General features: G+C 39.5%; 2 protein-coding genes and 2 non-coding genes across 7 annotated transcripts; all 4 read right to left on the reverse strand.

Annotated features, from left to right (window-relative positions):
• RIT1 (Ras like without CAAX 1) lies at positions 1–9203 on the reverse strand. 3 transcript variants are annotated; one of them, XM_012174025.3, is made up of 6 exons: positions 9091–9203; positions 8486–8630; positions 8257–8313; positions 5752–5825; positions 5340–5531; positions 1–2689 (listed from the first exon to the last, which is right to left on the reverse strand). In XM_012174025.3, exons 2-6 carry the CDS (start codon positions 8586–8588, stop codon positions 2459–2461), a joined length of 657 nt encoding a protein of 218 aa, XP_012029415.1. In that variant the 5' UTR covers positions 8589–8630; positions 9091–9203; the 3' UTR covers positions 1–2458.
• Positions 1–27231, reverse strand: KHDC4 (KH domain containing 4, pre-mRNA splicing factor). 2 transcript variants are annotated; one of them, XM_004002596.5, is made up of 15 exons: positions 27181–27231; positions 26462–26678; positions 23448–23576; positions 23070–23149; positions 21561–21613; positions 21140–21303; positions 19668–19879; positions 19058–19118; positions 17165–17222; positions 16672–16925; positions 14818–14991; positions 13790–13902; positions 12490–12581; positions 9091–11604; positions 1–8630 (listed from the first exon to the last, which is right to left on the reverse strand). In XM_004002596.5, exons 1-14 carry the CDS (start codon positions 27216–27218, stop codon positions 11405–11407), a joined length of 1845 nt encoding a protein of 614 aa, XP_004002645.1. In that variant the 5' UTR covers positions 27219–27231; the 3' UTR covers positions 1–8630; positions 9091–11404. The 2 variants fall into 2 exon arrangements, with proteins under 2 accessions (XP_004002645.1, XP_060270969.1); XM_060414986.1 differs by lacking the exon at positions 1–8630 and having other exon boundaries at positions 11573–11604; positions 13790–13874.
• Positions 15848–15979, reverse strand: LOC114111305 (small nucleolar RNA SNORA42/SNORA80 family). The gene has a single exon (XR_003587385.1). It is a non-coding gene; the product is annotated as a small nucleolar RNA SNORA42/SNORA80 family (small nucleolar RNA).
• On the reverse strand, positions 20220–20354 carry LOC114111317 (small Cajal body-specific RNA 4). The gene has a single exon (XR_003587400.1). It is a non-coding gene; the product is annotated as a small Cajal body-specific RNA 4 (non-coding RNA).
• Positions 27232–27248: the final 17 nt, after the last annotated feature.

The raw sequence follows: 27248 nt of genomic DNA on the forward strand, positions 1-27248 counted from the left end.
TTGTTTAAAAGTTTTGTATTGTGTCATACAAACTGTCTTCAAAAACAAGTGCATAAGTGAAAAATTTTTCTTCCCTTTGCTCCTCAAACATTACAGTAGACCAATTCCTGCTAATAGATCACAAAGGTAAAACATTACGTCCCCTTTTGAATTCTAAACAGTTAATTCTAGATACCAGCTTCCAAGTTTTGTAATTTACCAATCTGGTATGGACATAAACAGTTCCAGTGCTTTTCAACTTATCTATCCCTGAATTTTTCTCTCTTCAAAGTTCCAGGCAGTAATTGATTTTAATGCCCTCAAGTTAGATAAAGCTGACTATTTAGAGCTTATAAATTATTTACACTATACAATCACTAAGAATAGAACTATGACTTACACAGTATACCCCTCTAACTACTTAGCACCATGAACAGAATTCTCAATACTAATTGATGGGCTAATTATTCCAATGATCAAATATATGACACTGATAGTCTTAAAAATACTCATTTGTTATTTTTCTTATATACAATAGAAATTCCCTCCTGTCTTAAAGTTTTTTCTGGCAATATTCTCTGTTGCCTTGACTATCCTGAACTTCTTGCTTGATGCTAATAACAATTCCCTAGGTCATTAGTAATGAGAAGCTAAGGCATTAAACCTAACAGGCCCTAAGCTAGTTTAAATGTGGTGAAACACTATTCATAGAATTGCACCGTACGTATCTTCTGTCATGGTTTTCCAAAGTGCTATGATTCCATTACAATATTTGTCCTGCACAGATTCAAATTCTGTATCTTTCACTTTTGGATGGCTTGAGTACCATAAAACATGATTTATTTGGTAGCAAAAACATCTCCAGGAGTTTCAAAAGGGATCACTACTCAGCTAAAAAAGTTACAATCATCACTTTTCTTTAAACCTAGAACATATACCACTGATTGGAAGGAAAAACCCCATCCTTCTGTTGGTAATAAAAATGGAAAACAGTAAGTTGGGCTGTGTACTTTTTAAAAGGTGCTATACAAGGTCATGTTCTTGAAGTGGTCACAAACGCTGCTTCAGTGACATTCAATGTTCAACATATGCTACATTACTCTTAGCACTTTTGTACTTCATCTCCACACACAGCAAGTTCAGGTATCAAAATAATCCTGGTTCTAAAAGAAAGCGCTCACCACCAATATTTAAAGCTGATTCTTCCCAAGAAGATAGGATAGTTTTTCCACTATGCGGTTATCAAAGTGGTATTCTCTTAGGCTAAGCTTTGTCAAGGCTCAGAGAAAACCCTGAGGTGAACTTAGCAAGGTCCTTGTAAAGAAACCTTCAATGAGAAACTCAACATATGGGGATTTTAAAGCTTCAAGACTGGCTCATTAAACAGAAACGCCACAGGCTTTCTTAGAACACTGAGTCTAGTGATTGTCTGTGTCAAGGAGGCGCATACTCAATTTTACTAACTCCTGATGAGTCTCCTCTGAATGGAAAATGCAGTCAGTCTGACGAAGGGCCTATAAAACATTCTGCCAGGCTTAGCTGTCCTAGAGAGCATGGAGAAGTGAGGGGAAAGCACTAGGAAACAATTAATACTGGTGAGTGCAACTCTGGGGAAAAAAATAAACCTGTACAAGGCAATGGCTATCCCAACCAAGGATTTAGATTAAACAGGAGTTTAGTAATCTAGTAATGGTTTCCAAAGTGTTTACCTTTGAAGGTAAAGAAAGGTAAAACCCTGAAAGGAACAGTAAAGTAACGCTGTAGGGAGAAAGCAAGCTTCATTACATTTTACGTGTTTGTTCTCCCAGTGAATCTGGGTCAAATGTGTACTTCTCAGAAAAGACAGGCTCCTCTGGGGAGCACTGTTCTGATCCTACCTTTTTCTAGCAAGTTCCTGCAAAAACATACAGCCTGATTTCCCCATTATCATCACTATCTGCAACAGGAGTCAGTTCCATAGCTATCGGCTGAACTTTAGCACTGATCTCTGTAGAACTGATTTCCCGATATGATTTTTATTCTGTCTCCAGGAAGCACAGCATGAATAGAAAAGACAGAAGTCCTTCCCTGAAGTCCTTCCCAGGAAACTGCAGTTGGGACCGCAAGAGAGTGCAGAATAGTGCATGGCAAAAAATTCCTCTTGTGAGCTTAGTCAAACACATACGGTAGGCATATTCCCCTGGGCATAAAAAACTTACATTAATTAATGTCAGCAACAGAATCCAAAACATTGGTAGATCAAATTCTAATGTGGCAAATTAAAGAGTAGACAGTGCTCCACTGGGTTAATAGAATTAGCTAAGAGACAATCCTTTAAATACCACATCACTGAAATCTCCTAGTGGGCATGTCCCCTTCATCAGTTACTTTTAAAATAACGGTCATAACAGGAGAAAGAACAAGCACCATGCTCACTAATGCAGATTACTGGACTGCTCTGATCAAGCACTGCAGTTCACAGACATTTCACATCTTTCCTTCAGGTTACTGAGTCTTTCTTCTTCCGGAATGGGGATTTCAGCCTCTTCCATACACTGTTTTTGGGCTTAGATTTTTTCTCCATGGCCAGCACTGCCTCCTTTTCCTTCCTACGAATCTCCCGGACAAGGGCATGGAACACATCATCGATGTAGTAGCGGTATGCAGCAGATGTCTCAAAAAAGGGGCAGCTGAATTCTCGGGCCAAAGCCAATCCTTCTTCCTTGGTGACCTTTAAAAATGTAAACAAGAGAAAACTTCTAGTGGTAACAGCATAGTGGAATTTTAGCTGAGCTATTTAAAATCGTAAAAAACAATACTGTTAAAGTGCTGCACTATGTCAACAAATCTGGAAAACTCAGCAGTGGCCACGGGACTGGAAAAGATCAGTTTTCATTCCAATCCCAAAGAAAGGCAGTGACAAAGAATTTCAAACTAGCGTACAATTGTGCACATTTCACACGCTAGCAAGATAATGCTTACAATCCTTCAAGCTAGGCTTCAGCAGTACATGAATCAAGAACTTCCAGATGTACAAGCTGAATTTAGAGAGGTAGAGGAACCAGAGATCCAATTGCCAACATCTGGTGGATCATAAAAAAAAGCAAGTGAGTTCCAGAAAAACTGCTTCATTGACCACACTAAAGCCTTTTTAACTCTGTGGCTCACAACAAACTGTGGAAAATTCTTAAAGAGACAGGAAAGCAGATCACCTTACTCATCGCCTGGGAAACCTGTGTGCGGGTCAAGAAGCAGCAGTCAGGATCTTACATGGAACAACGGACTAGTTCAAGATTGGGAAAGAAGTGTGACAAGGCTGTATACTGTCACCCCATTTATTTAACTTACATGCGGAGTACATCAGCAAAATGCCAAACTGGATGAAGCACAAGCTGGAATCAAGATTGCTGGGGAAAATATCAACAACCTCAGATATGCAAAAGATACGACTCTAACCGCAGAAAGTGAAGAGGAACTAAAGAGCCTCTTGATGAAAGTCAAAGAGGAGAGAGAAAAAGCTGGCTTAAAACTCAACATTCAAAAAACTAAGATCATGGCATTTGGTTCTATCACTTCATGGCAAATAGATGGGGAAAAAGTGGAAACAGTGACAGATTTTATTTTTTGGGTTCCAAATTCACAGCAGTGACTCTAGTCATGAAATTAAAAGATGCTTGCTCCTCAGAAGGAAGTTATGATAAGGCTAGACAGCATATTAAAAAGCAGAGACATCTCTTTGCCAACGAAAGTCTATATAGTCAAAGCGATGGTTTTTCTAGCAGTCACGTATGGATGTGAGAGCTGGACCATAAAGAAGGCTGGGCACTGAAGAATTGATGCTTTCCAACTGTGGTGCTGGAGAAGACTCTTGAGAGTTCCTTGGATAGCAAGGAGATCAAACCAGTCAATCCTAAAGGAAATCAACCCTGTATACTCACTGGAAAAGACCCTGATGCTGGGAAAGATTGAGGGCAGGAGGAAAAGGGGTGACAGAGGATGAGATGGTTGGATGGCATAACTGAAACTCGGTGGTTTGATCAGTTTGAGCAAACTGGGGGATAGCGAAGGACAGGGAAGCCTGGTGTGCTGCAGTTCATGGGGTCGCAGTGTCAGACAAAACTTAGCGACTGAACAACAGCAGCAGAAAAAAATTACAGCTGCCGCCCCAAAGTGAAGTAACAGGAAGAGCCCTCTCCAGCTCTGGAGATGTCCCAGCAGAGCAAGCACAGTGATATCTGTATTGCTGAGAGGCTGGATTATTTCACTTCTCAGACTCCTTCCATCTTCAAACTATGTGATTCTATTTCTAGTCTACTTTAAAGGTAACTTTTTGGAACAGGGAGTATTTATAGATGTCAAATATACAATCTTAATTTCCTCATACATTTCAAGAAAGTAAATCACAAGGGAAACAGAAGTTGTAATTAAGCTACAACACTGAAAACCATAAGAACCTGAAATCAACATATCAAATTATGAATATAACATAATTTCTCCTGCTTTTGGATGTTTAGCCTTTTTCTACTTTTTTGCTGCCATAAATAGCCTAGCAACAAGTATTTCATATATAAATCCCTGAATAGATTATTCTGAAGAGGAAGCAACCAAGAAACATCACGAACTTAACTATTATCCAATTACTTCTAAAAATTCTATACCATTCATTGCCTTCACTAGTGGTGATAAACATGCCCCTTTCACTATAGCTTCATCTCTATACCAAAAAGCAAAATTTTAAACACTGCTGCTAATTTGAAGGGTATCACTCATTCTAAAATCCTCTACAATTTCTCTTATTCTCCCTCTACTGGGCTCATAATCCTCACCATCAGGAAGTATACCTTGAAGCCTAAGTTTCTCTCTTTGCAACAAAAAGAGACTTATTTCTGAGGCTTTAGGAAGTAAAAGGCCCATGATACCTCCATCTGTGCTTATGCTCACTTGTGTCTGATTCTTTTCGACCCTTTGGACTATAGCCTGCTAGGCTACTCTGTCCATGGAATTTTCCAGGCAAGAACACGAGTAAGTAGCCATGTCCTCCTCCAGGAGATCTCCCCAACCCAGGGATCGAACTTACGCTTCCTGTGTCTCCTGCACTACAGGTGGGTTCTTAACTGGCTGAGCCATCAGGGAAGTCCGTGACGCCTCACTTAAAGTGTATCCTATTTGTCATCTGATTTGTCACCTGTGGACTTTGTCCTGTAAACTGATTCCTACAATCCAGATTTTACCCAAAATAATAGCAAGATATAGGGACATTTTCCAGGCTGGGGAGAAGCTAATTTTAAATTTTCATTTTAAGGCACAGAAATGTATAAACTGAGAAACACAAATGACTAATCTCACACAATTACATATAGCATTTTCTAGTCTATCCTCACCTGTCTTAGCTGCTTTAGGTCAGACTTGTTTCCCACAAGAACCACAGGAGTATCATCAGTACGTCGAACTCGATAAATAAGCTGTTTAAACTCCCGAACTTCATGGAAACTTCGACGATCGGTAATGGAGTAACAGATAATAAACCCTTCTCCTGCCCTCATATACTGATCCCGCATGGCTGTAAACTCTGCCTAGAGGGAAACAAGGGTCATTAGTGTACTAATACAACCTAAAACTATACATACTTTAGCTATTTAGTTCAGATCAAAGAGAGATTTGTTACCTGCTGTCCTGAGTCAGAGTGCATGAAAAATTAAAAGAAATGAACCAGTGATCTTCTCTGCATAAGTATTTCCCTCCCCTTTACTAGCATGAAAAGGCCTTTACTCATAGCATTTTGAGATTTAATACCTGTCCAGCCGTATCCAAAATGTCCAGATTGGCAGGTTCATCATCAATACGGATCCGGATTTTATAAGCATCTTCTACAGGAGGGAAGAGAGGCAGTACTATCAACTCATAAATGCAGGAATATGCAACCTTATTCTGAAATTCATCTTATGGAAAAGATGATTACACACAAGTTTCTTTAAGTGCCCAGATGTTCAAAGGAAGCCCCTAAATCCATTCAGATATGTAAATTGTGTCTTCAACTAATTTTTTTCTTCCACATAAGCCATGACGTAAATTTATTCATAGCTTAAACTTCTCAGACTTCACCTATAATTCTAAACTAAAAAAGAGCTCAGAGATTGTCTTTTTGAAAAGCGTTAGGCCATAAAAGTAACTTCACCATTTATTAAAGTTATTAAACACTAAGCATTATATTAAGTGATTTATATATATTAACTCATTCAATAGTGACAATAATTCAGTGAGGTGGTATTAACTCCATTTTACAGATAAAAAAAACTAAATGTTACAAAGTTCATTAATGCTTTATTTATAGTTCCTCCTCATTTTTAATACAGGAAAAAGAAATATCAGTCTCCTAAAGAATTCAAAATTTCTCCTTTATGAGAGCTATTTCTCTATGTATATTATTATGGTAATCTTGGAAAATACCAAAAAGCAAAAAAGAAAAGCCTCACTATTTCCACCATTCAAACATTTGCTCCTTACACCCTGATGTATTTCCTTCAAACAGTTTTTCCTGAATCCCTGCTTCTGACTCCTCCTCAGAGATGAAGGGCCTACTAAACCAATGATTTTCAAACTACAGGTCATGCAGCCATCCGTATTTGTGAGTTGTGGATGAATTTAATGGGTTAGGACCAGCATTAAAATAAACAAGGAGAAATCTAAAATGAAAGAGGAAATACAAAAGTGCAACATAAGTAGTGAGGTAAATAGAGTTTCACGGTATTTTAATTACATATACATATGTGTAAATGTATACGTATATGTGCATGTTACAATATAAAGATTTTCTTCTTAGATTTAGCAGCCAAAGTTTGCCACAAACTTGCACTAAATTAGAAACTAAATGAGAGGCTTCTCCATCCATGGGATTTTCCAGACAAGAGTACTGGAGTGGGTTGCCATTTCCTTCCCTAAGGGATCTTCCCGACCCAGGGATCGAACCCAGGTCTCCCACATTGTGGGCAGACGCTTTACCCTCTGAGCCACCAGGGGAGCACAAATGAGAGCAAACAACCCATATATTTTTGCTCACTACTGTAACCCCAGGGCCTAACACAGTGCTTGGCACATAACTCAGTAGGTAAAAGTATCTGTTGTTGAATCAGATGATATTGTCAGAAGAGCAGCTGAGTGGGGGGGAGGGGAACTTTTTCAGGGGACAAGTTTTTAGTTTAATTTTTTGTTGTTGTTGTGGGGGAGGGGGTCCACCATGCTGCTTGCAGGATCTGAGTTCCCTGACCAGAGTTGGAACTTGTGCCCCCTCGAATGGAAACAGTCTTAACCACTGGTCTGCACTGTCAGGAGTCCCAGGAAAAGATATTTCTAAGTAAATTATACTAAGCCCTAAATTCATTTTGTTCCTAGAATTCCCACCAGTGTGAATTTGTGAACAATGTTCTAAATTGAATATAGTACATGAAAAAATAAGAACTGTTTCTGTTTTCCCCAAGCCACAAAAGCATCTACTATATAAAATGACCACATCCAAAGATGGGTTAGCACAGAACACTCATTGGCTTGACCCAACGGAAATTCTCCTGAGACCCAGGATCGACAGTGTCACCTCCTGAAAACATAACTAATACAGCGGCCTTCTGTGCCTCCCCATTCCCATCACAAGTTTTCTATAATCCTGGGATATAACTAGTAAAAATCAAACCTGTCTCCTTATGATGTTTAGAGAGAATAGCAATTTTTTTTTAAATTATTTTTTACTCTCTGTTTTACTAATAACTGAGCATTAAGGACTGTGAAAGACATGAAGAAAGACCTTGCTATGTAATGAACTTGAGGTATAAGGAAGTAAATGAAGCGCTTCTAGTGGAACAAGTAAGTCCAGGCTCTGGATGTCTGGGTTGTAAAGAGTTCAGCAGGCTGGCTCTACTTGTTTTTCTGCTTCCTTTTGTGGAAGTTCAAACCAGCTGACTCATAGTTACAGAGTCAGTCTCAAATCAGACCCTTAGAAAAATGGTTAAGTGGCCCTTAAATTTTTCCTTTAACCTGGCAACATGGTATACCAACCATAAAAATATAACAAAGTGTCCCATTAATGTTCAATAAAGACAGACTAAGATGGCTGATGTACATCGACTTAAGCTAGGAAAAAAGAAAAGATTCATTTGCTTAGCAATCACTATGATACACTTATTAAGTAAGTCTGTTTAGGCACCAAAAAAGGATCAAAATATAAATGGTTTAAAACTGTTTCAAAAACTGACACAAAGTAACTTTTATGGGGTTTATTTGTAAAACATAAGTGATGCTCTGACTTACCAATGGTGGGATCATGATCTTCTGGAAATCGGTGGCTGATGAACTGCATGGTCATGGCTTTAAAACAAGAAATGAAAGGTAAAATCCACACAAAGATGACCCATGGAAAGAACTGTTAAGTATCAATACTGCATGCTAGCCAGTCTCCCAGCTGATTTGGGTGGAAGGCATTTGTTGTAAGCATTTTTCATTCTTACTTCTTGTAAGATGGAAGAAAAACGTCACCTACCGCTTTTCCCTACACCACCAGCACCCAGCATCACTAGTTTATATTCACGAGACAGCCCTGCAGGGCTGCTACAGCTACCAACTGGGCGAGTCCCAGAATCCATTGTCCTCTTGGAGAATCCCGGGCTGCCCCGAGGAAAAGGCACCTAGAATAAAAGAAAAAAACATTTAATCCAGGATGGAGGCACCAGTGACGACAGTCCTAGTCAGCGCCCTGCCTTCCCATACGCTGGCCTAGGCTCCTGCTCCCTTTCTGGCGGCCGTAAAAGAAATCCTCACCATCACCTTCCCTCCCGGACAGTTCAGTCTTATGACTTATCACAGGTTTTCCGAATTATTACATTTTTCCAGAAGGTCTAGAGACAAAGAAATCTTGAATTTTTCAAACCGGGACACAGCAGGAAGGAGCCCAGTGAGAAAGCTGAGGTTTGAGGACCAAAGGAACACCTCCCCTAGGCCGCAAGGGTCCTCTCACGCCAGCGGCACCCGGAGGTTCCGCCCCCTCCCCATTCCTCTCTTCGGCCCCCTCCCCCAGCTGCATCCCCGGCCCGCCTCAGGCCCTCCCCCCTTCCGTTTCAGGAGCCAGCCTTCTCCTGCTGCTCTTACCCGTCGGAACTTGAAGGTCTCGGCCGGTCTGATCACCTACTTCGTCCTCCTCACTCGCGCCGAGGATCCGACACTGACCTGTGACCCCTCCCGCAGCCGGGAAAGATGGCGCCAGCAGCGCCCGCGTCCCGACCGGAGGGGCGGGGCGCCCCCGTGACGCCCGCAGCTGGCCACACCCCCTTCGGGGAGGGCCATTTTCCCTCCAGGTCCTCAAAGCCAGTTCCGCGCCTCACCAAGGGCCCATGCCCACGAAGGCGTTAAAAGTTAACTTACCCGGTACTGTATATTAAAAAAATTTAGCCAAATATAATGGGTAAACAAAGGAAACGGGCACCCACCAAATCCTCCCCAAAAGAGCACCAAGATCAAGTTTAAGGCTTAACAGCAGAAAAAGAAAACTTTCCCTAAATGGACAAAGGCAATGACTTGGGCTCTTAAATGACTTGAGACAATCAGGTCTCAAAGACAACTAGTTATACTAATCAAATTTCTGCACATATTTTAAGCAAATGTTAAGTGAAATATTTAGAAAAAAATTTTTTTTAATTTTTAAGGAATATGCCTTCCCACAGGAAATGATAATTCGAGTTTTCAGGTGGCCTTAAATAACAGCACAAATGAAGGAGTTATCAACTATATCCACCTGTAGGTAGCACAAACAACCCCACTGGGAAATTTTTCTATTGCAACTTTTGCACCCTTCCTTCTTTTTGAAGCAGATTTTTCCAAGAATAATTTGCATTTCCTTTAAAAATGCTTCCTTCACTCAGTACCTTTAACCATGTTCAATAAAGGGGGACAATATGAAAGTGAAAAATATCCATCATAAAAATCCTCTATTTTCATTTGAATTTTACTTTGTACAGTCATAAAACTTTTGGAACTACATGCAAATTTTTGGGTCTATGTATGTATTTTTCTGATGGAGCTATAATAGCATTATGTTGGGACTTCCCTGGTGGCTCAGAGGGTAAAGAATCTGCCTGCAATGAGGGAGACCCAGGTTTGATCCCTGGGTCAAGATCCCCTGGAGAAGGGAATGGCTACCCACTCCAGTATTCTTGCCTGGAGAATTCCATGGATATAGGAACCTGGCAGGCTACAGCCCACAGGGTTGTAAAGAGTCAGACACCACTGAGAGGCTAAAACACACAAGTAAAAAAGGTTATGAATTTTCATATATGGATGGGTTGTGGAATAAAGAACAAAGAAACCACAAGCAGAATATTTATACATTTATTTATAATGAAATTATGATCTAAATATTTACAACATATAGGAAACCAGAGGATACGTTTATACAAAGCCAGTCTGCAAAGTATTCAAATGTGCAAAAACGACAGTTCAATATCTCAAACTACTCCTGGTTCAGCAGACTAGCTCCTTCACTTTCACACATCAATATTTGATACAAAAAAGTTCTTTTGGCAAAACCTGTAATGCCAAGAAAAAGGACAAGTTGCAATTTCAGTCACTAAGTCCACCATTTATTCCAAGCAGTCAAATCTCTCTATTTTCAGTTGCAACCAGTTCTCAGAGACAGACCACTGGATGTCATTTCTGTGATGAGTTCTGACCAGCTTTTGATCAAGTAATTTTCTCAGACTCAGTTGAAGACAAGGAGCTTAGACGGGCAGTAAAAACAGCAATGGTTATCTGAGACAAGAATGCCTGAAAGGTACCAGCTTTGACTCATCCCAATGGAAAAAAACCTTCAATATCCCAGGATTCAGCTATATCCAACAGTTCTGCATTAGTAATGCATTTGCATTTTCCAAAACAAAGAATCCAAAAAATGAAATAGGGATGAGGACTTTTTAGATTTAAATACTGAAAGGAAAGGATGGTCTTAAAATCATTTCCCCACTAATAAATAGTAAGGCTTTGTTTGGAACCAGTTATTATCAAAATTGACCACAGTAGTAAAATACAAATAAAACTTGGTTTATGTCAGAATAGGGGCTATTCATTTGGAAAAGGCTGGACCAGGTCAAGGGTATATTGGAATGACCCTGTTGAACAAGCACATTTCACCAACTGTTAAAAAGCTTGAGACAAATTTGTGATTCTAAGTAAATTTTAACAGATGCTATGCCACCGCAGAAATAAGGGTATTTAAAAAAAAAAAAAAGAAGAATGGAAACCCTTTAAGAAAGGGAACGCTCATCACTGACTTTTTTTTCTTTTTCTCCATCACTGACTTCTGTAAAAGTCCAAGATGGTTCCCCGTACAGGCCCCAGAGTCTTATTATTAAATCAAATGCATGCATTATTGCTAGAGTCACCAAGGCTCAAATCTCTGCTCCACTGTTGCCTATGGAGCCATCCAGAATGGCATCTGTTGTTTAGCTCGTGGTTGTGATGAAGGATACTGATATCCCAAACTCCAGCCCTGTGGAAAACTACTTGCATTTTTATGACCTCCGTGTTCCTCCTCTTCGTCAGATGAATCTGCAGCATAAGCCACCAAGCCAAACCCCTTCTCTGTAGTCTTCATTTTCTTGACTGGATAATCTAGAAGAGAGAATAACCCCAACCCCATTCCCCACCAAGAAGAAAAAAAAAAAGATAATACCATAAATTCGTTAATTAAAAAAAAAGATGTTAATTGTGGTTAGTTGGACACCATTTTGAGGTCACAGGGTCAATGGTCACCCAAAAACGTTGAAGATCACACGAAAAACAGCACCAGCATCAGCAAATGGGAATCCACCAGAACCATGTAAGAAAACAGAGAAAGAAAAAAGAAACACACACACAAAAAAAAAAAGAAAAAAAAAAAAAAGGAAAGTTAGCAAGTAAGTCTCTGGAGTCTAATATTTCACCTTTAAAAAGTTAAAAGAGAAGAAAAGAAAAAAAATGTACTTTCTTCTGTTCACTTTTATGACTATAGGCAAAGAAAAAAAAAAAATCCCATTTACGGACCTCTCCAAATTTAGAGTTCTGAGATACTAAGAAGCAACATTTTAAAAAAGACACTGGTTGACCATTCCCAACCAATAAATAAGAGATATAAGGTGAGAGGTAGCTCAGCTCCCAACACAAAAGTCTTTTAAGTCTGCATCAGGTTACCTCCAGGTATCCAAACAACAAAGGCAACAAAATTTTGAAATGACCTACCAATCATTACTTTTTCCTAAATGTCACTGATGCTATGTATAAAATGTAAGTCGACTGACTCTTTTCTAGACACACGTCGGTTGAAAATAAAAGGCTGTGTAACTATATGATGTCCTTATAAACAAACAAACAAAAAAAAGTATTCTCATTAGCCAACAGATTATAGAGGTTGGATTAAACACCTGAATAAGTCAACCTGAATGAATATCAGATTAGAAAGCTAATAGCTTAAGACCAGTCTTAGCCATTTCCTTGCTCCCCCAGCTACACCTTACTCACCATGACTCCCTGTTAAAGTCCCAGACCCATTCCTTTCGTCAGACTCTGTTTTTATTCCAGTCACTGGAAAGGCTGGTGGAGGCATCAACTGCCTGTTAAAAGTTAAAAATAATTTTTCAGACACATTCAACCTTTCCAGCATATAAGAAGTTGAATAACAATACAATCTGCAAATAAAAGTTCATTTTAACCATTAATTTCAACCCTTTCTACCTGACACCATTTTTTTCAAGCAATTATCAAGTTGTAAGATTAGGAAATTTCCTGGCAGTCCAGTGGCTAGGACCCAACACTTTCACTACCAGTGCCCTGGGTTCAACCCCTGGTCAGGGAACTAAGATCTCACATGCCATGCAGTGTGGCCAAAAACAAAAGTTGTAAGATTATAAGGATATAATAGAATGAGTAAATAAACAAATTAAAGTTGTAATAGGGAACTATATTTAACATTATGGAATACTCTCAAAGGGAAAAGAATCTGAAAAAAAAAAATAGATATGTATGTACAGCAAGTAAATCACTTTGTTGTACACTTAAAACTAATGCAACATTGTAAATAAACTATACTTCAAAATAAAAGAAAAAAAAAAGAGGTCTTTCCAATGCAAATTGTATTTGTCATGACCTGAAAGTAGTTGTCCCAGCTATTCGTTTGATTATGCTTTTGTATACTTTCAACTACCGTAAAACATGGTATATCCACTAATGGGATTTGCCAATCACAGTACATATTTCTAGGCAGTTTATAAAATGATGCATCAAGAATTAAACTATGAAAAAAAAGCAAAGTATGATATCCTTATGGAAAAAAACAGAGTGAATGAATATGAAAGAATGAACTGTTGTGATAAAAACCAGCTCCATCTTGTGAAGGCTAATGTAATATAGGAGAGGAGAATTCAAGCACTGGGTGACAGGTTGGACTCTCATTCAAGTACCTCCACCCATGATATTCCATGATTCTAAGTAGCAAAAATGGTTTGACTGTGTAATACTTCTTTTACTGTCTATCCTTAGGAAAATGGCTAAGACAGACAAAAAAAATAAAGGCAGATACCTGAATAATCAAGTACTGAACTATTCAAGGCTGAGTATAAGTGATTCTAAGGCTGTGTAAAGGATATCATCGTATTTTCCATTACCGCATCCATTACAATGAACAGGAGATTATCTGATCCAAATGATTTCATCTCAGTTTAACATGGGTGCTCGGTAGCAACGATCATTATTCACATTAATGTTGCAAAAAAAAAAAAAGACATCTGAACATATCCATATAATTCTGTTCCAACTGACTTACCTGTCCCTCTCTCGCTCTTTGCCTGAGGAACTTGCCGGCTTCGATCCTGCACCTTCAATCTCATTCTGACTGGAGAAGCCTGTACCTAAATTAGTCATATGAATGGGTCCATGCTATGAGCAGAAAAATACAGTGGCATTAGCAAATCTACAACTGCCGTATTGACTTTAGCTCCTTAATGTAACTGTCAAGTGCCTCATCTTTCTGATAAACTGCAGTAAGCTGTACTACACAGCTCTCTGGGATTTGGAGTTAACTATACTCAAAGCACAGACTATCACTTTTCTCTGTAGGACTTGGCCAGAGATTTTGTGCTTCATTATGCTATGTCTTTATGTTTTCAATTATCTATGACTTAACTGGTTTGTATAAATCTAGTTATAAACTACAAAAATGTTCCAAAGAATGTCTGGTTCAAAGAATGCTTCAGAGGATTCTGGCAAAAGCACTTCTCCGGATAAAACAAGACTGTACCAAAATTATGTATTTTAATAATCTAAAAAGACTCATCAGTGAATGAGTTTACAATCACATCCATGCACAGAATCACTGCATTTCTGGCTATCGTTTTTTCAGGGGTGTAGGAATTAGAGAATTACACCACCCTCTTGTTTAGCAGGGAGAAAAAGAACAGTGCCAAGGTTTTAAATATAAGCCATATATTGGTAGAGTAACAGTTCTTCCCTACTCATTCCACTACAAGCTTTAAGAGGCTTTCAAGAGTCTGCTGTATAAACAGGAAGTGCAGAATTTTACACAACTTCCAGATGCTAGTCATAGGAGACTTCTCTCTAGGTGGAGAGCTCTGTATTCTCTTATCTCCCTGACCCAAAAACAAAACCCACCCAAAGGGAATAACTCTTGGTTTAACTTAATCCCTAAGGATAAGTATCTTATTTAAATGGATTCCAGAATGCAGAAATCCTAGTATTGGGAGGACAGTTGACACAGATGTGAACTTATCTTTCTTTAAAGGGAGAATACAGTAAGATAAGATGAGATAAGTAAGATAGGATATTTTATTTAACCTGGTATCCAAGAAGTCCAGATTCTCGTTCATCTGGTAGCTCCTCTGTGAATCGCCTCTTCTGTGCCTGGGGTTGACTTGGGAGTGGGGGCTGGGGCTGGGGTGGGGGCTGGGGGCCGGCAGGCAAGGCAGTTTTGACAGGAGCAGCAGGAATAAAAGGCCCACTCATCGGACTCTGGGACCAAAACAAACCAAGGAGGAAAAGTGTGAGAATGCTCAACTAACAAATAACTAAAGGATGTTTACAACATACTTTAGTGATCGATATGATGCATGTACATCCTTCATCTTCTGGTCCTGCGTTTCCTTCAAGTATAATTTGGTAACAGTATCACCTAGTCTTCCTACCTTCATGGCAGCTAACATGAAATTGAAAGTTTTGAACTCTCAGGAAAAACCTGCTGCACATTTTTGCCATCAGGAGCAAACATGATCATGAACAAACAATAGACACTCCAGTCACTTACTTAGTTCAGAAGTTCAAGCAAGAACATTCTCTTATTTAAAGCCCTTTAATCAATGTAATTAGCTCTTTCTGGATCATAAATGCTGCTAAGGCTTGTGTGGCAAATACAACTTCATCTATCATTTCCATGGATAAACTATGTCAAGAACAAGTATAATAGTTTTAAGAGGTTGTTCCGAAAAGGAAAAGATAGATATATTAGAGAAAACAAGCACTTCTAAAAGGAAAACTTTCATTAATAACAGCTAATATTTATTGACTGCTTACTTAATCCTTGCAACTCTGGATTATAATGATTATGCCATTTTATATATAAAGAAAACTAGAGCCTGGATAGATTAAGTTCTCTGCCAAGATGACACAGCTCAAAAATGGGGAAGCATCATGGACCCTGCCAGTCTATCTCTAAACCCATACTCTTAACCATTCTGCTATATTGCTTCCAAATTACAAGAGAATGTGGCTCAAAGCTGCAGAACTATAGCTCTGCCTAAATATAAGGTAATATAATTATGACTAAGGGACCACAAACAGAATTGAGTTCATAAGCCCATTTTTGGTTTCACACTGTACAACCGCTTTCAGTGCTCACAGCCCACAGGTAGGGACTGAGCAATGGTTCGAGGCTGTTTTCTCTGGCATGGGTACACTATGAGAGGCCCACAGAGGAGGACCTACCATAAATCCATTACCATGCTTTCATTAGTCTTTCCCCTGCCTCTAAGAAGAATGGTCCATAATCTAAACGAGCTGGCTACTTATTCTTTTCCTAAAATTCTACTTTCCTAGCTTGAGAAATATATACCAGCTTTATAATCCTTTCATTTAGGAAGCTCACATACCTCTTGGCCTAAAACACCTGTATATGATATATTTCTTCTAAGATTAGCAAATCAGTTCCTATCATTTAGACAAGTGTGGTATGCCAGCCCTAATCCGTGAGAACTTTAACACTGCAAAACCCAGGACAGGTAAACTATGATTCTTGCCTGCTATGTTTTTTTAAATCAAGTTATTGGAACATGGTCATGCTCATCCATTTCCTAGTGTAGAAATGGCTTTTCCGCTACAGCAAGAGTGCAGTAGTTATGGCAGAAACTGTATGGCCCACAAAGCCTAAAATATTTATCTTCCAGCCCTTCGTGAAAAGCTCGACAACTTGTGCTCTGAAGTAGTATTTGGTGGCAAAAGTTATAAAACTGTAAACTTTAGGATAAATATACACATGTATACACTATTCCAAAGTACTGAGGTAGTTCGATGGTGGGAACACAGGAAGAAACACCTCGAATTCCAGTTGCTTCTGATAATACCAGCACCTTTCCACCCCCTCCCTGCCCCAATTTTTCCTAATTCAACAGTCTCGTATTTCATATCCCGGCAACCTACCTGTCCAGTGCTAGCTGGAGGCTGCACTTGTGTTATCGGGTATTGTGTTGGCACAGGTGGAACTCCAGTGGGTAATGCTGGCAAGACTCCAGGTGCCAAAGAAACAGCTGGTGGCACTATACTTGGTACTCCGTAAGGAGGTTGAACTGGCTGCTGAGGAGGGGGAACAACAGGGTAACCAGACTGATAGCCATTGGATGGATAATATGGTGGCTGAGGAGGGACACTACTTATAGCAGAGGGTTGTGTATAGCCTGAGGGGGAAGAAAAAAAGTGTTTAATCAGCTGCAGCAGAATGAGACATTTTAGCTGAATATTAAACTTAATCTCTAGGGAAGAAAACTACTGAGGCACAAATGGCTTTCCAAATTACCCTAAGTTAAAGTGAATATTAGTAGTGCCCTGGCACAGTTCCTTTAACTTCGAGTATCTTACTTTATTAATTAATATCACTACCAAAATATTTCTTTTTACCACTTCAAGACATACACACCTGGTAAAGGTACAGCAGTATTGATCTGGTTCACAAATCTAGAGTATTCAGCGTGAACCTGGAAAGTGAAGGGGAACAGATCAATATGGAACAGTCTCAACTCACTTAGTACATATGAGGATATGTGATTCTAGGATCAAAGCAAATTAGAAGCCAAAACATTTCCATCAATGTTTCAGTCAAATTTATTAGACTCATTTAATCTAAATTTGGGGGCCTCCCAGGGAGTTCAGTGGTAAAGAATTCGCCTGCCAATGCAGAAGACATGGGTTAGATTCCCTGGTTCAGAGATTCCCTGCAGGGGGAATGGCAACCTACTCCAGTATTCTTGCTGGGAGAATCCCACGGACAGGAGTCTGGTGGGCTGCAGTCCACGGGATCACCAAGGGTCAAACACAACTGAGCGCACACACACTCTTAATTTTAATAAGGCACACCACTAAATTACTAACCCAGGTTTGGGGAACAAGAGACATGGACATCAGGAGCACCCTAAGTGAAGTGAAAGTCGCTCAGTTACGTCTGACTCTTTGCGACCTCATGGACTACGGGAATTCTGCAGGCCAGGATACTGGAGTGGGTAGCCTTTCCCTTCTCCAGCGGATCTTCCCCAACCCAGGATCAAACCAGGGTATCCCACATTAGGGAAGCAATTTGAGTGGAGCATCCTAACCACCCCCCACTTAACCCAATTCTAGGGTAGAAAATCATTCACGGAACCATAGAAATTAATCAGTTAAGATATTTCTAAGTTTTCTGTTTAACTGTAGAGAAATCATTCATTCTTTTATTTACTGGGTAATTTGCTCTCAAGGAGCTCATCGTTTAATGAAGGTTTATTACCTCTTCCATCCAGTTCTTCATTATAAGGATCTTACTAAGTCCAACTTTGTTGCTACTTAGTAAGTACAACAAAGAAAAAGATGAGGAACTGGTCAAGGAAGTTATATGAGACAAGGGTTGGTAAATCAGGTTACCTTGCAAAAGCAAAGGAAATAACAGCTTCATCCTGAGATGCCTGATACCTATGGTTTAACTTCTGGTTATTTGATTATAGAATGATTTGATTATAGAATGATTACAGAATGGACAGCCAAAGAAGCCCAAAGGATACCGCAAAGGATGACTGGCTTCCAACTGTGAGGACTCAAGCCACCGCATCTAAAGCTAATATTAAATTTGGAATTCAGATCATAAACAACCTGACCAGGATTAATAGTGGCATTTAAGTAACTGACAACACTGAGACTGTATGATATTATATAGTGGAAATGTCATGCTGAAACAGCTCCTGAAGAAGAAATACAAGTGAACAGTGACCCTGGCTAGGGGAGTCTGACTTCCGTACAGAGAGTATCAGTTGCTGGAATGGTGCAGTAGTTTGAAGTGTTGTTCCAACCCCCTACCAAATTTATGTCTGCCAAGAACACTAGAATATGACCTCGTTTGGCAACAAGAAAGTCTTTACAGATGGAGATCATTAAGTTGCAGTCATGCTGGATTACAGTGGACTGTAAAATCAAATCTCCTCCTTATGAGAGGAGGTAAGAGAGACACAGGAAAGGCCAGGTGAAGATGGAGGCAGAGTTAAGCTGACACAAGGCAAAGAATGCCAAGGACTGCAGGTTAATTATTAACAAGCTAGTTGAGAGGAATGGAATGGATTCTCCCTCGGAGCCTTCAGAAGGAACCTAGCTTGCCCACACCTTGATTTTGGACTTCTGGCTTCCTGAACTATGAGAGAATAAAGGTCTGTTGTTTTAAGTCATCTGGTTTGTGGGAATTTGATATGGGAGGCCTAGGAAACGCATACAGGTAGAAAAATAGCTAAGACACAGTCCAAGACGGCAGTAGATCTTCTAAATGAGTTTCAGACAGATAAATATAACTTACTGTTTGCAAGAGATTCTCACAGAGCTTCTTGGCAGCAGCTAGGCCTTCTGGTTTGGGATGACTGTAAAGACGTAAGAACCAACAAATTTGAAAGAAAGAAAAAGAAAAGATACAGAATTCTGCTTTGTATGCTGTTTTCTAAATGCAGTATAGTCAATGTAGCACAAATCTAAGTTTCTGAATATCACAAAACAGAAACACAAAAATAGTCCTTAAGCCCTTCAAGATATAACTAATATCATTACCACAAATGTTATGGTCTCCTTCTTTGAGTAACGGTATTTCTTGATATAAACAAAGCCTATTCAAAGATCACTAATTTTTAAATGTATTGTCGTAGGTTTAAATGAAAGTTATTTCAGGCTTACTGCAGCTCATTTTATGATCACAGACTCTTATAAAACCCAAAGATGTAAATACTAAAAAAATCCAATCACACCTCTACTTCAGTTTTTATTAACTAATTACAAAGCGATTACTGCTATTATTTACTTAGGTTCCTAATGCTACTACTTATTAAGCTCATATTCTCTTGCTCCTCTTGAGTCATTTCTGCCTGTACTGATTAGCTGACAAGCATCCAAATGTCCTTGGCTCTATCTATCCATACCTGATGTAAATGTACATAGGTTCAAAAGCTTCTCGGCCAGATGCTGGCTCAATGCAGCCTGAGCCTTTCCCTCGTAGGAAGACTTTGGCACCTGTTTCAATCTGAATGTGCTGCAAATAGGTGCAGCCTGGACCTTCCACTTTCTCCTTGACATTAAAAGTGGGCACAGCATGTTCAAGACCCACAAATAATTTATCTTGAACATAATGCATCTGCAGAAGAACAGAATATCTCTAATTAAAACAGAATACATAAATAAATCCTAAAAATGAAAATTATTAGGCAAAATACTTTAATCCTCCAGATACTTTCAATCACTTCCAGAATAAAGACCCCCCTATAATTCCTACCATGAACCTAAAAAATAAACCCTATCAAGTTGCTTAATTTAAACACAAACTACATATTCCATGTACATACCTACAACATTAACATCTTACTCTGTTCAGTGAAATCTATTTAAGAAGTGAAAACCCAAGATTCAATACTGAGTAAGTAAATACACTTACTGTATAAAAAATAGCAAAGACAGTCTCCTGTAAAGCTGGAGTAGAATGTCGGGTAGTACAGTCAACCCTGTGATATTCTGTAACACACGGAGGGCTGCTCTCTCCAACCCTTTTTTTCTAGGAGGATTGTATCAGCAGAGTCTTGCTTCATCAGACTCAGCCTTCTTAGTCCTCCAGTTAAGTTTACTAATTTAAACCAAACCACTGACTTCAAAATGCACAATACGTGTACTCTTCACTCTAACAGTCCCTTTGCTACGTCAACCACAAACTGGCACTTGCTGTGCATGCTTGCCATCTCCCTCTGCAAGGATTAAATCACGTGCTGCTGCCACTGCTGAACTTCAATGCCTTCTGAAAGGCGTTCAGGGTGGAAAATAGAAATGAGGCACTCTTGCACTCCCAGAAAACTGGTAGGACAGGTTTTAAAATAGCCAGCTATTCTCAAGAGCTAATTCTATGAGTCTCCTTGTACCTAGAAAAGCACTAAAATCCTTCACGGTGATGACTATTTCTTGTGACTAGAAGAAGCTCTATCAGACCAGAAGAACTTTCTAAAAAATAAACATGCTTAATTACATGTACTCTCACTTAACCAAAATCACATATATACTGCCCTTCCCCTCTCTCTCTCTGGAACAGTCTCTGAGAATTATTTGAGGCACTATCTCCCAGGCTACCGTTGTCATACTGGCCCAAATAAAACCTAACTCTCAACTCTCATGTTATGCTTTTTTTTTTTAAGTTGACATCTAGAATGTATCAGTATAAAGAGATGTGTGTTCAGATGTTCACTACCTCTCGGTAACCTAGATGGTCCATTAATAGGATTATCAATGGGGGTAACTTTTAGGTTGGAGTTTCAGGGTTTTATTTTTTTTTCTTCATACTCCCTATAGTATTTGGCATATATCATTTTTACAGCAATGATAACACTGTTAATGACCTCTCCATAAAACATACCCCTGACTGGAAGGGAGGCTTCTGGCTAATAGCTGGAGATAGCTGTGCAATGGGTGCTGGCTGGTGATAGACAGTGACTGTTGCACCATTAAAAGTTGGACTTGTCCCTGTGGCAGCTTTGACTACTCCATTGGTAATAATTTCTTTGATTCGGTTTACAGCTCCTAGGGAAAAACACAGACAGTAAGGTACTACACTCAAGAAATGAACGAACAGATAAACAACAACGATAAACACAGGCCAATCCTCAGTTACTTGTGTTTTTAATCCATTTTATAGATTACCCAAATATATTCATGAGTAGTTCTTTATCATAAAGAAGAGTTAAAACAGCCACCAGGAACAAACAGTTTGCCAACTTATTACATATAACACTTTGCTCTTCACAAAAAGCAGTATGCAAGTCAAAACAATTACTTACTGTCCACTAATTCCCGTGTCTGGCCCTGAACATGAAGATACAATGGACGATCCCTATAAAGAGAAATATTAAAATGATGACAGCGAGCTGGTCACAACCAAAGGGGTCAAATGGGTCACCAAACCTAATCTGTTATCACTCAAATGTTTCTAAATAAGTAAAGGAGACCATATACATGAAAATGGCTGTTGCTAGTTAAATTTCTAAGAACATGGTTTTATAGCTGGCGAATGAATACTTGCTGGCTGCTTAAAGTAAATGGGGCCACACAGGGATCAAATATGCTCTTCTAGGCTCATGAACATTAATCTCTAGTCTTCTGGATAACCCAGTGTTTGAGAACAGCATTTCTTTCTGCTGGCTGTCTAGTAAGTTATGGACAAATGGGCTCTTGGCTATCCAACCTAATGTGCCAAGGGTGGTGGCATATATATATATATATATATATATACACACACATGCATATTTCTTTAAAGGTTCACACCCAACTGAGAAGACTCGTTAAGACTCTCAACCTAACATGGGGCTTCCTTGGTGGTTCAGTGGTTAAGAATATGCCTGCCAGAACAGAGGACGTCCCTGGTCTGTGAAGATTCCACACACTGCAGAGCAACGAAGCTGGTGGGCAGCAACTACTGAAGCCCACGCAGGCAGAGCCCATGTTCTGCAACATGAGAAGCCACCACAATGAGAAGCCCATGCTCCACAACAAAGAGTAGCTCCTGCTTGCTGCAACTAGATTAAAGTCCAACGAAGACCCAATACAGCAAAAAACAAACACATTCTTAACAAAACAAAACCATAAACTCACTTAAATTGTGATAATAATAAAGAAAGTGATCAATAACCGTACTAATAAAAAGCTGTAGGCAAAACATAACTGTTTAAAGAAAAAAATGTTTAAAACAGCAACCACCACATATGCAAGGTTAAAATACAGTTTTAGCCTGGGGTAGAGAGCAAATTTTGCCTCCTAATTATATTTAGTTTAAGCCAATATGAAAAATGTTGCACTGCCTGAATACCTGCCCTCAAAAACTGGATAATGGAAGTAATGAAACTGAACTAAGATGAAACCTTTATATGGACAACTTACAACCTATAATCATCACAGTGGTAATAAGGAATCTGATAAAAGGATTTTTCTAAAAGGGAGATTATGACAAAGTAGGAACCCACTTGTTGGGGGAAATATTTCCATAGAAAAAAATTTAGATATACAGTAAATATTAACAGCTACTGTCTTCTTTCACAGTTTAGTCTAATTCATTTCCTCCAGTAAAAGCACTAATTGTCAAGTAAAAAACCAAACAGCAAAAGAAACAGCTGCCAATACTTCGTACACCTGTTTTGAGATGTCTCAAATTGTTATAAAGTGAGTGAGCGCACATGTGCGTGTGTATAGCTACTAACCAAACACGTACACATATTCCCTACAGATGACAAATATGAAGCTACTGTGAGTCCTATGTCCAACTCTTCCCCAAAGTATAGCATATGCATACATACCCTGGTCCTACTTTGGCCTTCTCCTCAGTTGTCATGAACCTCCCTCGAGTTGACACTGCAGCCCCACTAAGTCGGCTGATCTAAAAAGCAAACAATGCATTAGATGATTTGGCAATTCACTGAGGTCAATGACAGGCAGCAGGATATAGATTTTCCCCATTCATTTACTCCATCAATATGTAGGAGTGAGTTCTCTCCTATTATCTTGAAATTTTAACTCAAACTAACTCAAGGAATCCACCCCTATCTGTTTACCTTCACAAGGAAGTTCTTCCACAGTCAAACCCAATCCTAACTTGGCAGACCCAAAACCACTAATAAAAATCTGACGGTACACCCACCCACCACCTTCCCCACAGAGGCCCCACATCTCCATACCTCATCTTGGGTCTGTCCTCGGGTCAGCAAGTTCCTACACGTGAGAGGCACATCGTTGATCTCAACTTCAGCCACAACCAGGTCATCCTTGCTTTTATTGCTAGTTAGGCCTTTGCCAGGGGCCTGAAGCTGTAACAGGAGAAATTACATTAAAAAGTTCATATGAAGAAATAATCTCTTTCTGTTCAATTTAAAACTACACTTTCCCGAATGCCACTAACTCCTTACCGATCCCCTCCCCCGAGCAAACACACCTGGAAATATTCCCTGGTCATTCGTCATCAACAAAATAAAAAGCAAACAAAACCTCCATAAAAATGACACCAAGTACAGTCAATTTACTTGAAGGCCATCATTAGATACCTTTGTAACCTTGGCCCTGTGTGCATTTTTATGACCATATGATTACAGAAACGCTACGGACTAAAAGCTGCAATCTCCAAAAGGAAAATTAAAGGCCAAGTTATGATGCTTTACTGCTCAATTAGATAGCTACAGGTGTAGTAAAATATAGGGTAGAGTCGAGTCCATGCACAACCTGAGTCCAACTACTCATACATCTCATCTGTGTATCAGAAAGCTGCCTGTGTGCCAACACTAGGGTCACAATGTGACCTACACAACACAAAAAAATTCTATTCCTACAGAAACCTCAGAAATCCTTAAATTGTATCCAGTTCACATTCCATTACTCACTTAAGGAAGAACAAAGAGAATGAATGAAAAGACAAGTAAGATTCTGAAACCTGACTGTTTTCTCTCAATTTAAACTATGGGCAAATCCATGACACTGTAAAATCAACTATAATATAAAGTAAAACAGAAAAAAATGCTGTACAGCAGAAATTAGCATAACTTTGTAAATCAACTATAATTTTAAAAAGTTAATAAAATTTAAAAAAATTTTAAATAAACTACAGGGAATTCCCTGGTGGTCTAGTGGTTAGGATGCCAAGCTTTCACTGCTGAGGGCCTGAGTTTAATCCCAGGTTGGGGAATTAAGATCCCACAAGCTATGTGACATGGCCCCCTAAAATAATAAAAAATAAACTACAGGCAACACCAGATAGCTGAATTTGAGTGTTATGTCAAAAGTTTTAACCTCAAGATAGCCTCCCCCAATCCTTAGTTGCCGTGGACAGCAAGAGGAAGGTAAAATACAGATTATTTATTTGCACATTAGGTATTTTAAAAAATGCGGAAGCAAACTAACTCAACAATATCCCTCTTCCTTTACTGACTTTCAAAATGCATTCACACACCTGTCTCACTGAATCCTTATGCCTTTAAAGGTGCGGATCAGTGTTGTCCAACTGAACTTTCTGTTTTCCACTTGCCAGTCCGATACGGGTGTCACCATCCACACGTCGACTGAACACTTGAAATGTGGCTAACATAACCAAGGAACTAAATCTTAACATTTACAACCAGTAACTGGGGCTTCTAGGTTTCATACGTAGGCATTCTGATTCTAAATCCAGTATTCGTGCACCATGCTGCCTTCTGCTGGGTTCAATCACCATTTTAGAGATTACTTTTTTAGAAAAAAAGTGAGTCCAAATGAGTAACATCAATATTGATAATTTTAACATTCAAGCATCCATCTCCTTCAATGTGCTTTTAGTATTTTCTTCTAGATCTTACAAATAAACAATTGACTCACACTATCTTTTCAAACCAAAAAATACAATGAATAACAAACTTCCAATTCGCGAAAAGTTTTCGCCAAATCCACAGAACTCAAGCATTAAAACATCCACACAGCTTCTGGCCTACTGATAGATATTATCTATTGACAAACTGGAAGGCTGAGGAATTGCATTTTCTTTCTCCCCCTAGCCCACCCAGCTTTACTGAAGTACAACTGACAAAACTGTAGACATTTAAGGTGTACAATTTTACATTTTGATATAAATATATACACATACAGTATGAAATAATTACCACAAACACACTAATTAACACATCCATCACTTCACATGCGTTACATTTTCAAGTAGAACTCTTCATATGTATCAAGGAAAGCAATTTTAATTAAACCAAAATAATAGTTTTTCACATGAAAACTACAATGGAACGGGCTGTCTTGGAACAAACTGAATTCTCCACCTCCAAACAAAAGCTAAATACCCAGAGTCTGAGGGGACACTGAAGTGAGACATCTGCGTCTGCCATTTACAGATTTAAGACAAGTTAACTTTCCATTCATGAAACTAATTTTCTATAAATCTATAAAGTGGTGACAATAATCCACCCCATACTTGTCGCAAGGTTGCTTTTTCCCCAAACACAAAGCTTGCATTCTAGCAATATAAACAGAACTGTACCCCTTATTCTATAGGAAAATTCTTGCATTCTCCAGCAAGATAAAGGCTTCAAAGTTCAGACCCATTTCAGTTGTAAGCTTCTAATTATAACAAAGATTTTATAAAACGACCAAATAATTTCCTAATTTGTATGAAAACAGCAAAACAACTCACATATCAATTAATCATCTTAGTTCATGTTTAACTGCACTTCAGTTAGGCAGTCATTAGTTATCTGAATCTACAGCTTTTTAACTCGACACTACAATTTAAACCACGCGATTTATCTGAATTTCTCTTCTGACTTCAGGGAAAATGTACATGTTATCAAAAAACATATTACACCACTGCCTTAGATAATTATGACTTCCCTGGTGGCTCAGACAGTAAAGCATCTGCCTACAACGCGGGAGATCTGGGTTCAATCCCTGGGTCGGGAAGATCTCCTGGAGAAGGGAATGGCAACCCACTCCAGTATTCTTGTTATATACATAGAACTTAAGCGGAACTAAGTGAACTAAGTTCAATCAAACTGCCTCCTAAAAACAAATCACAAGATATCATCAAATACGTTTCAAATATAAGTTATCTTTAATTACTGTATCCCTGTTTTCTCTTTCATTCATCCAAATTATTGGGAGATTACAAGATTACAAAATAACCCCCATTAATATTGCAATTAGCAAGAGTCGCCTCAACTTCCAATACCTTCTCAGCGGCATTCTGAGTTGGTTTCAGCTTTCCTTTGGCCATGAGCATGGCATTGATCTTGGCCGCCACAGCGGCAGCAGCGTCCAAGGCTCCAGAGGGTGCAGCTGTGGAGCCCCCCGGGCTTCCTCCACTACTGGTAACCTCCCCACCTGGGGTCGCCGGTGGCAAAAACAGAAGGGGGGCTGGAGCTGGTTGGTCCCATTTGCTGCGGCGCCTACGGAAGTAAAAGAAAAAAACATTAGGCCCCATCAAAGCTTTCAGTTATATTTTTCTCCCCTTACGACACCTTAACACGCTCTTTTCCCGATATCACGTTCCCTTTACAATTCCGACTCTCCTATCAGAAATGGAATTACCGTCTCTCCTTAGAACTACTGCAACATTTCCCCAAATACTTCTTCCAACCTCGTTCCAGAATCTACTTCCTTTCTCCTCCGTCATCCCTATTAAGATTCCACTCTGTCCCATACGTCCTCGTCTCCACCTCCCCCTTAGTTTGGCCTTCCCGAAGTCCCTGCTTTTCTCCTCCTTCTGATCCCCGCCGGCCTTTTCCAGGGACTCCAGGCCTGCTCACCACCCTTCGCCCCAAAAGTCCGGCCCTCCAATGTGTCCACTTCCCACCTCAGGGCCCTGCCACCCATACGCTGCTTCCCATGATCCCTCTGCCTCTCCTGCTCTCCACGCTCCCTGAGATGCCCTCTCCCGCGAAGCTTTACCCGCCGGCTCCAGGATGTGTCGCGCTCCCCGCGGACATGGCGACCGGGTCTGATCAACCACCCGCCAA

The sequence above is a fragment of the Ovis aries genome, chromosome 1 (genome assembly GCF_016772045.2).
Source record: "Ovis aries strain OAR_USU_Benz2616 breed Rambouillet chromosome 1, ARS-UI_Ramb_v3.0, whole genome shotgun sequence".
In the NCBI taxonomy this organism is placed as follows: Eukaryota; Metazoa; Chordata; class Mammalia; order Artiodactyla; family Bovidae; genus Ovis; species Ovis aries.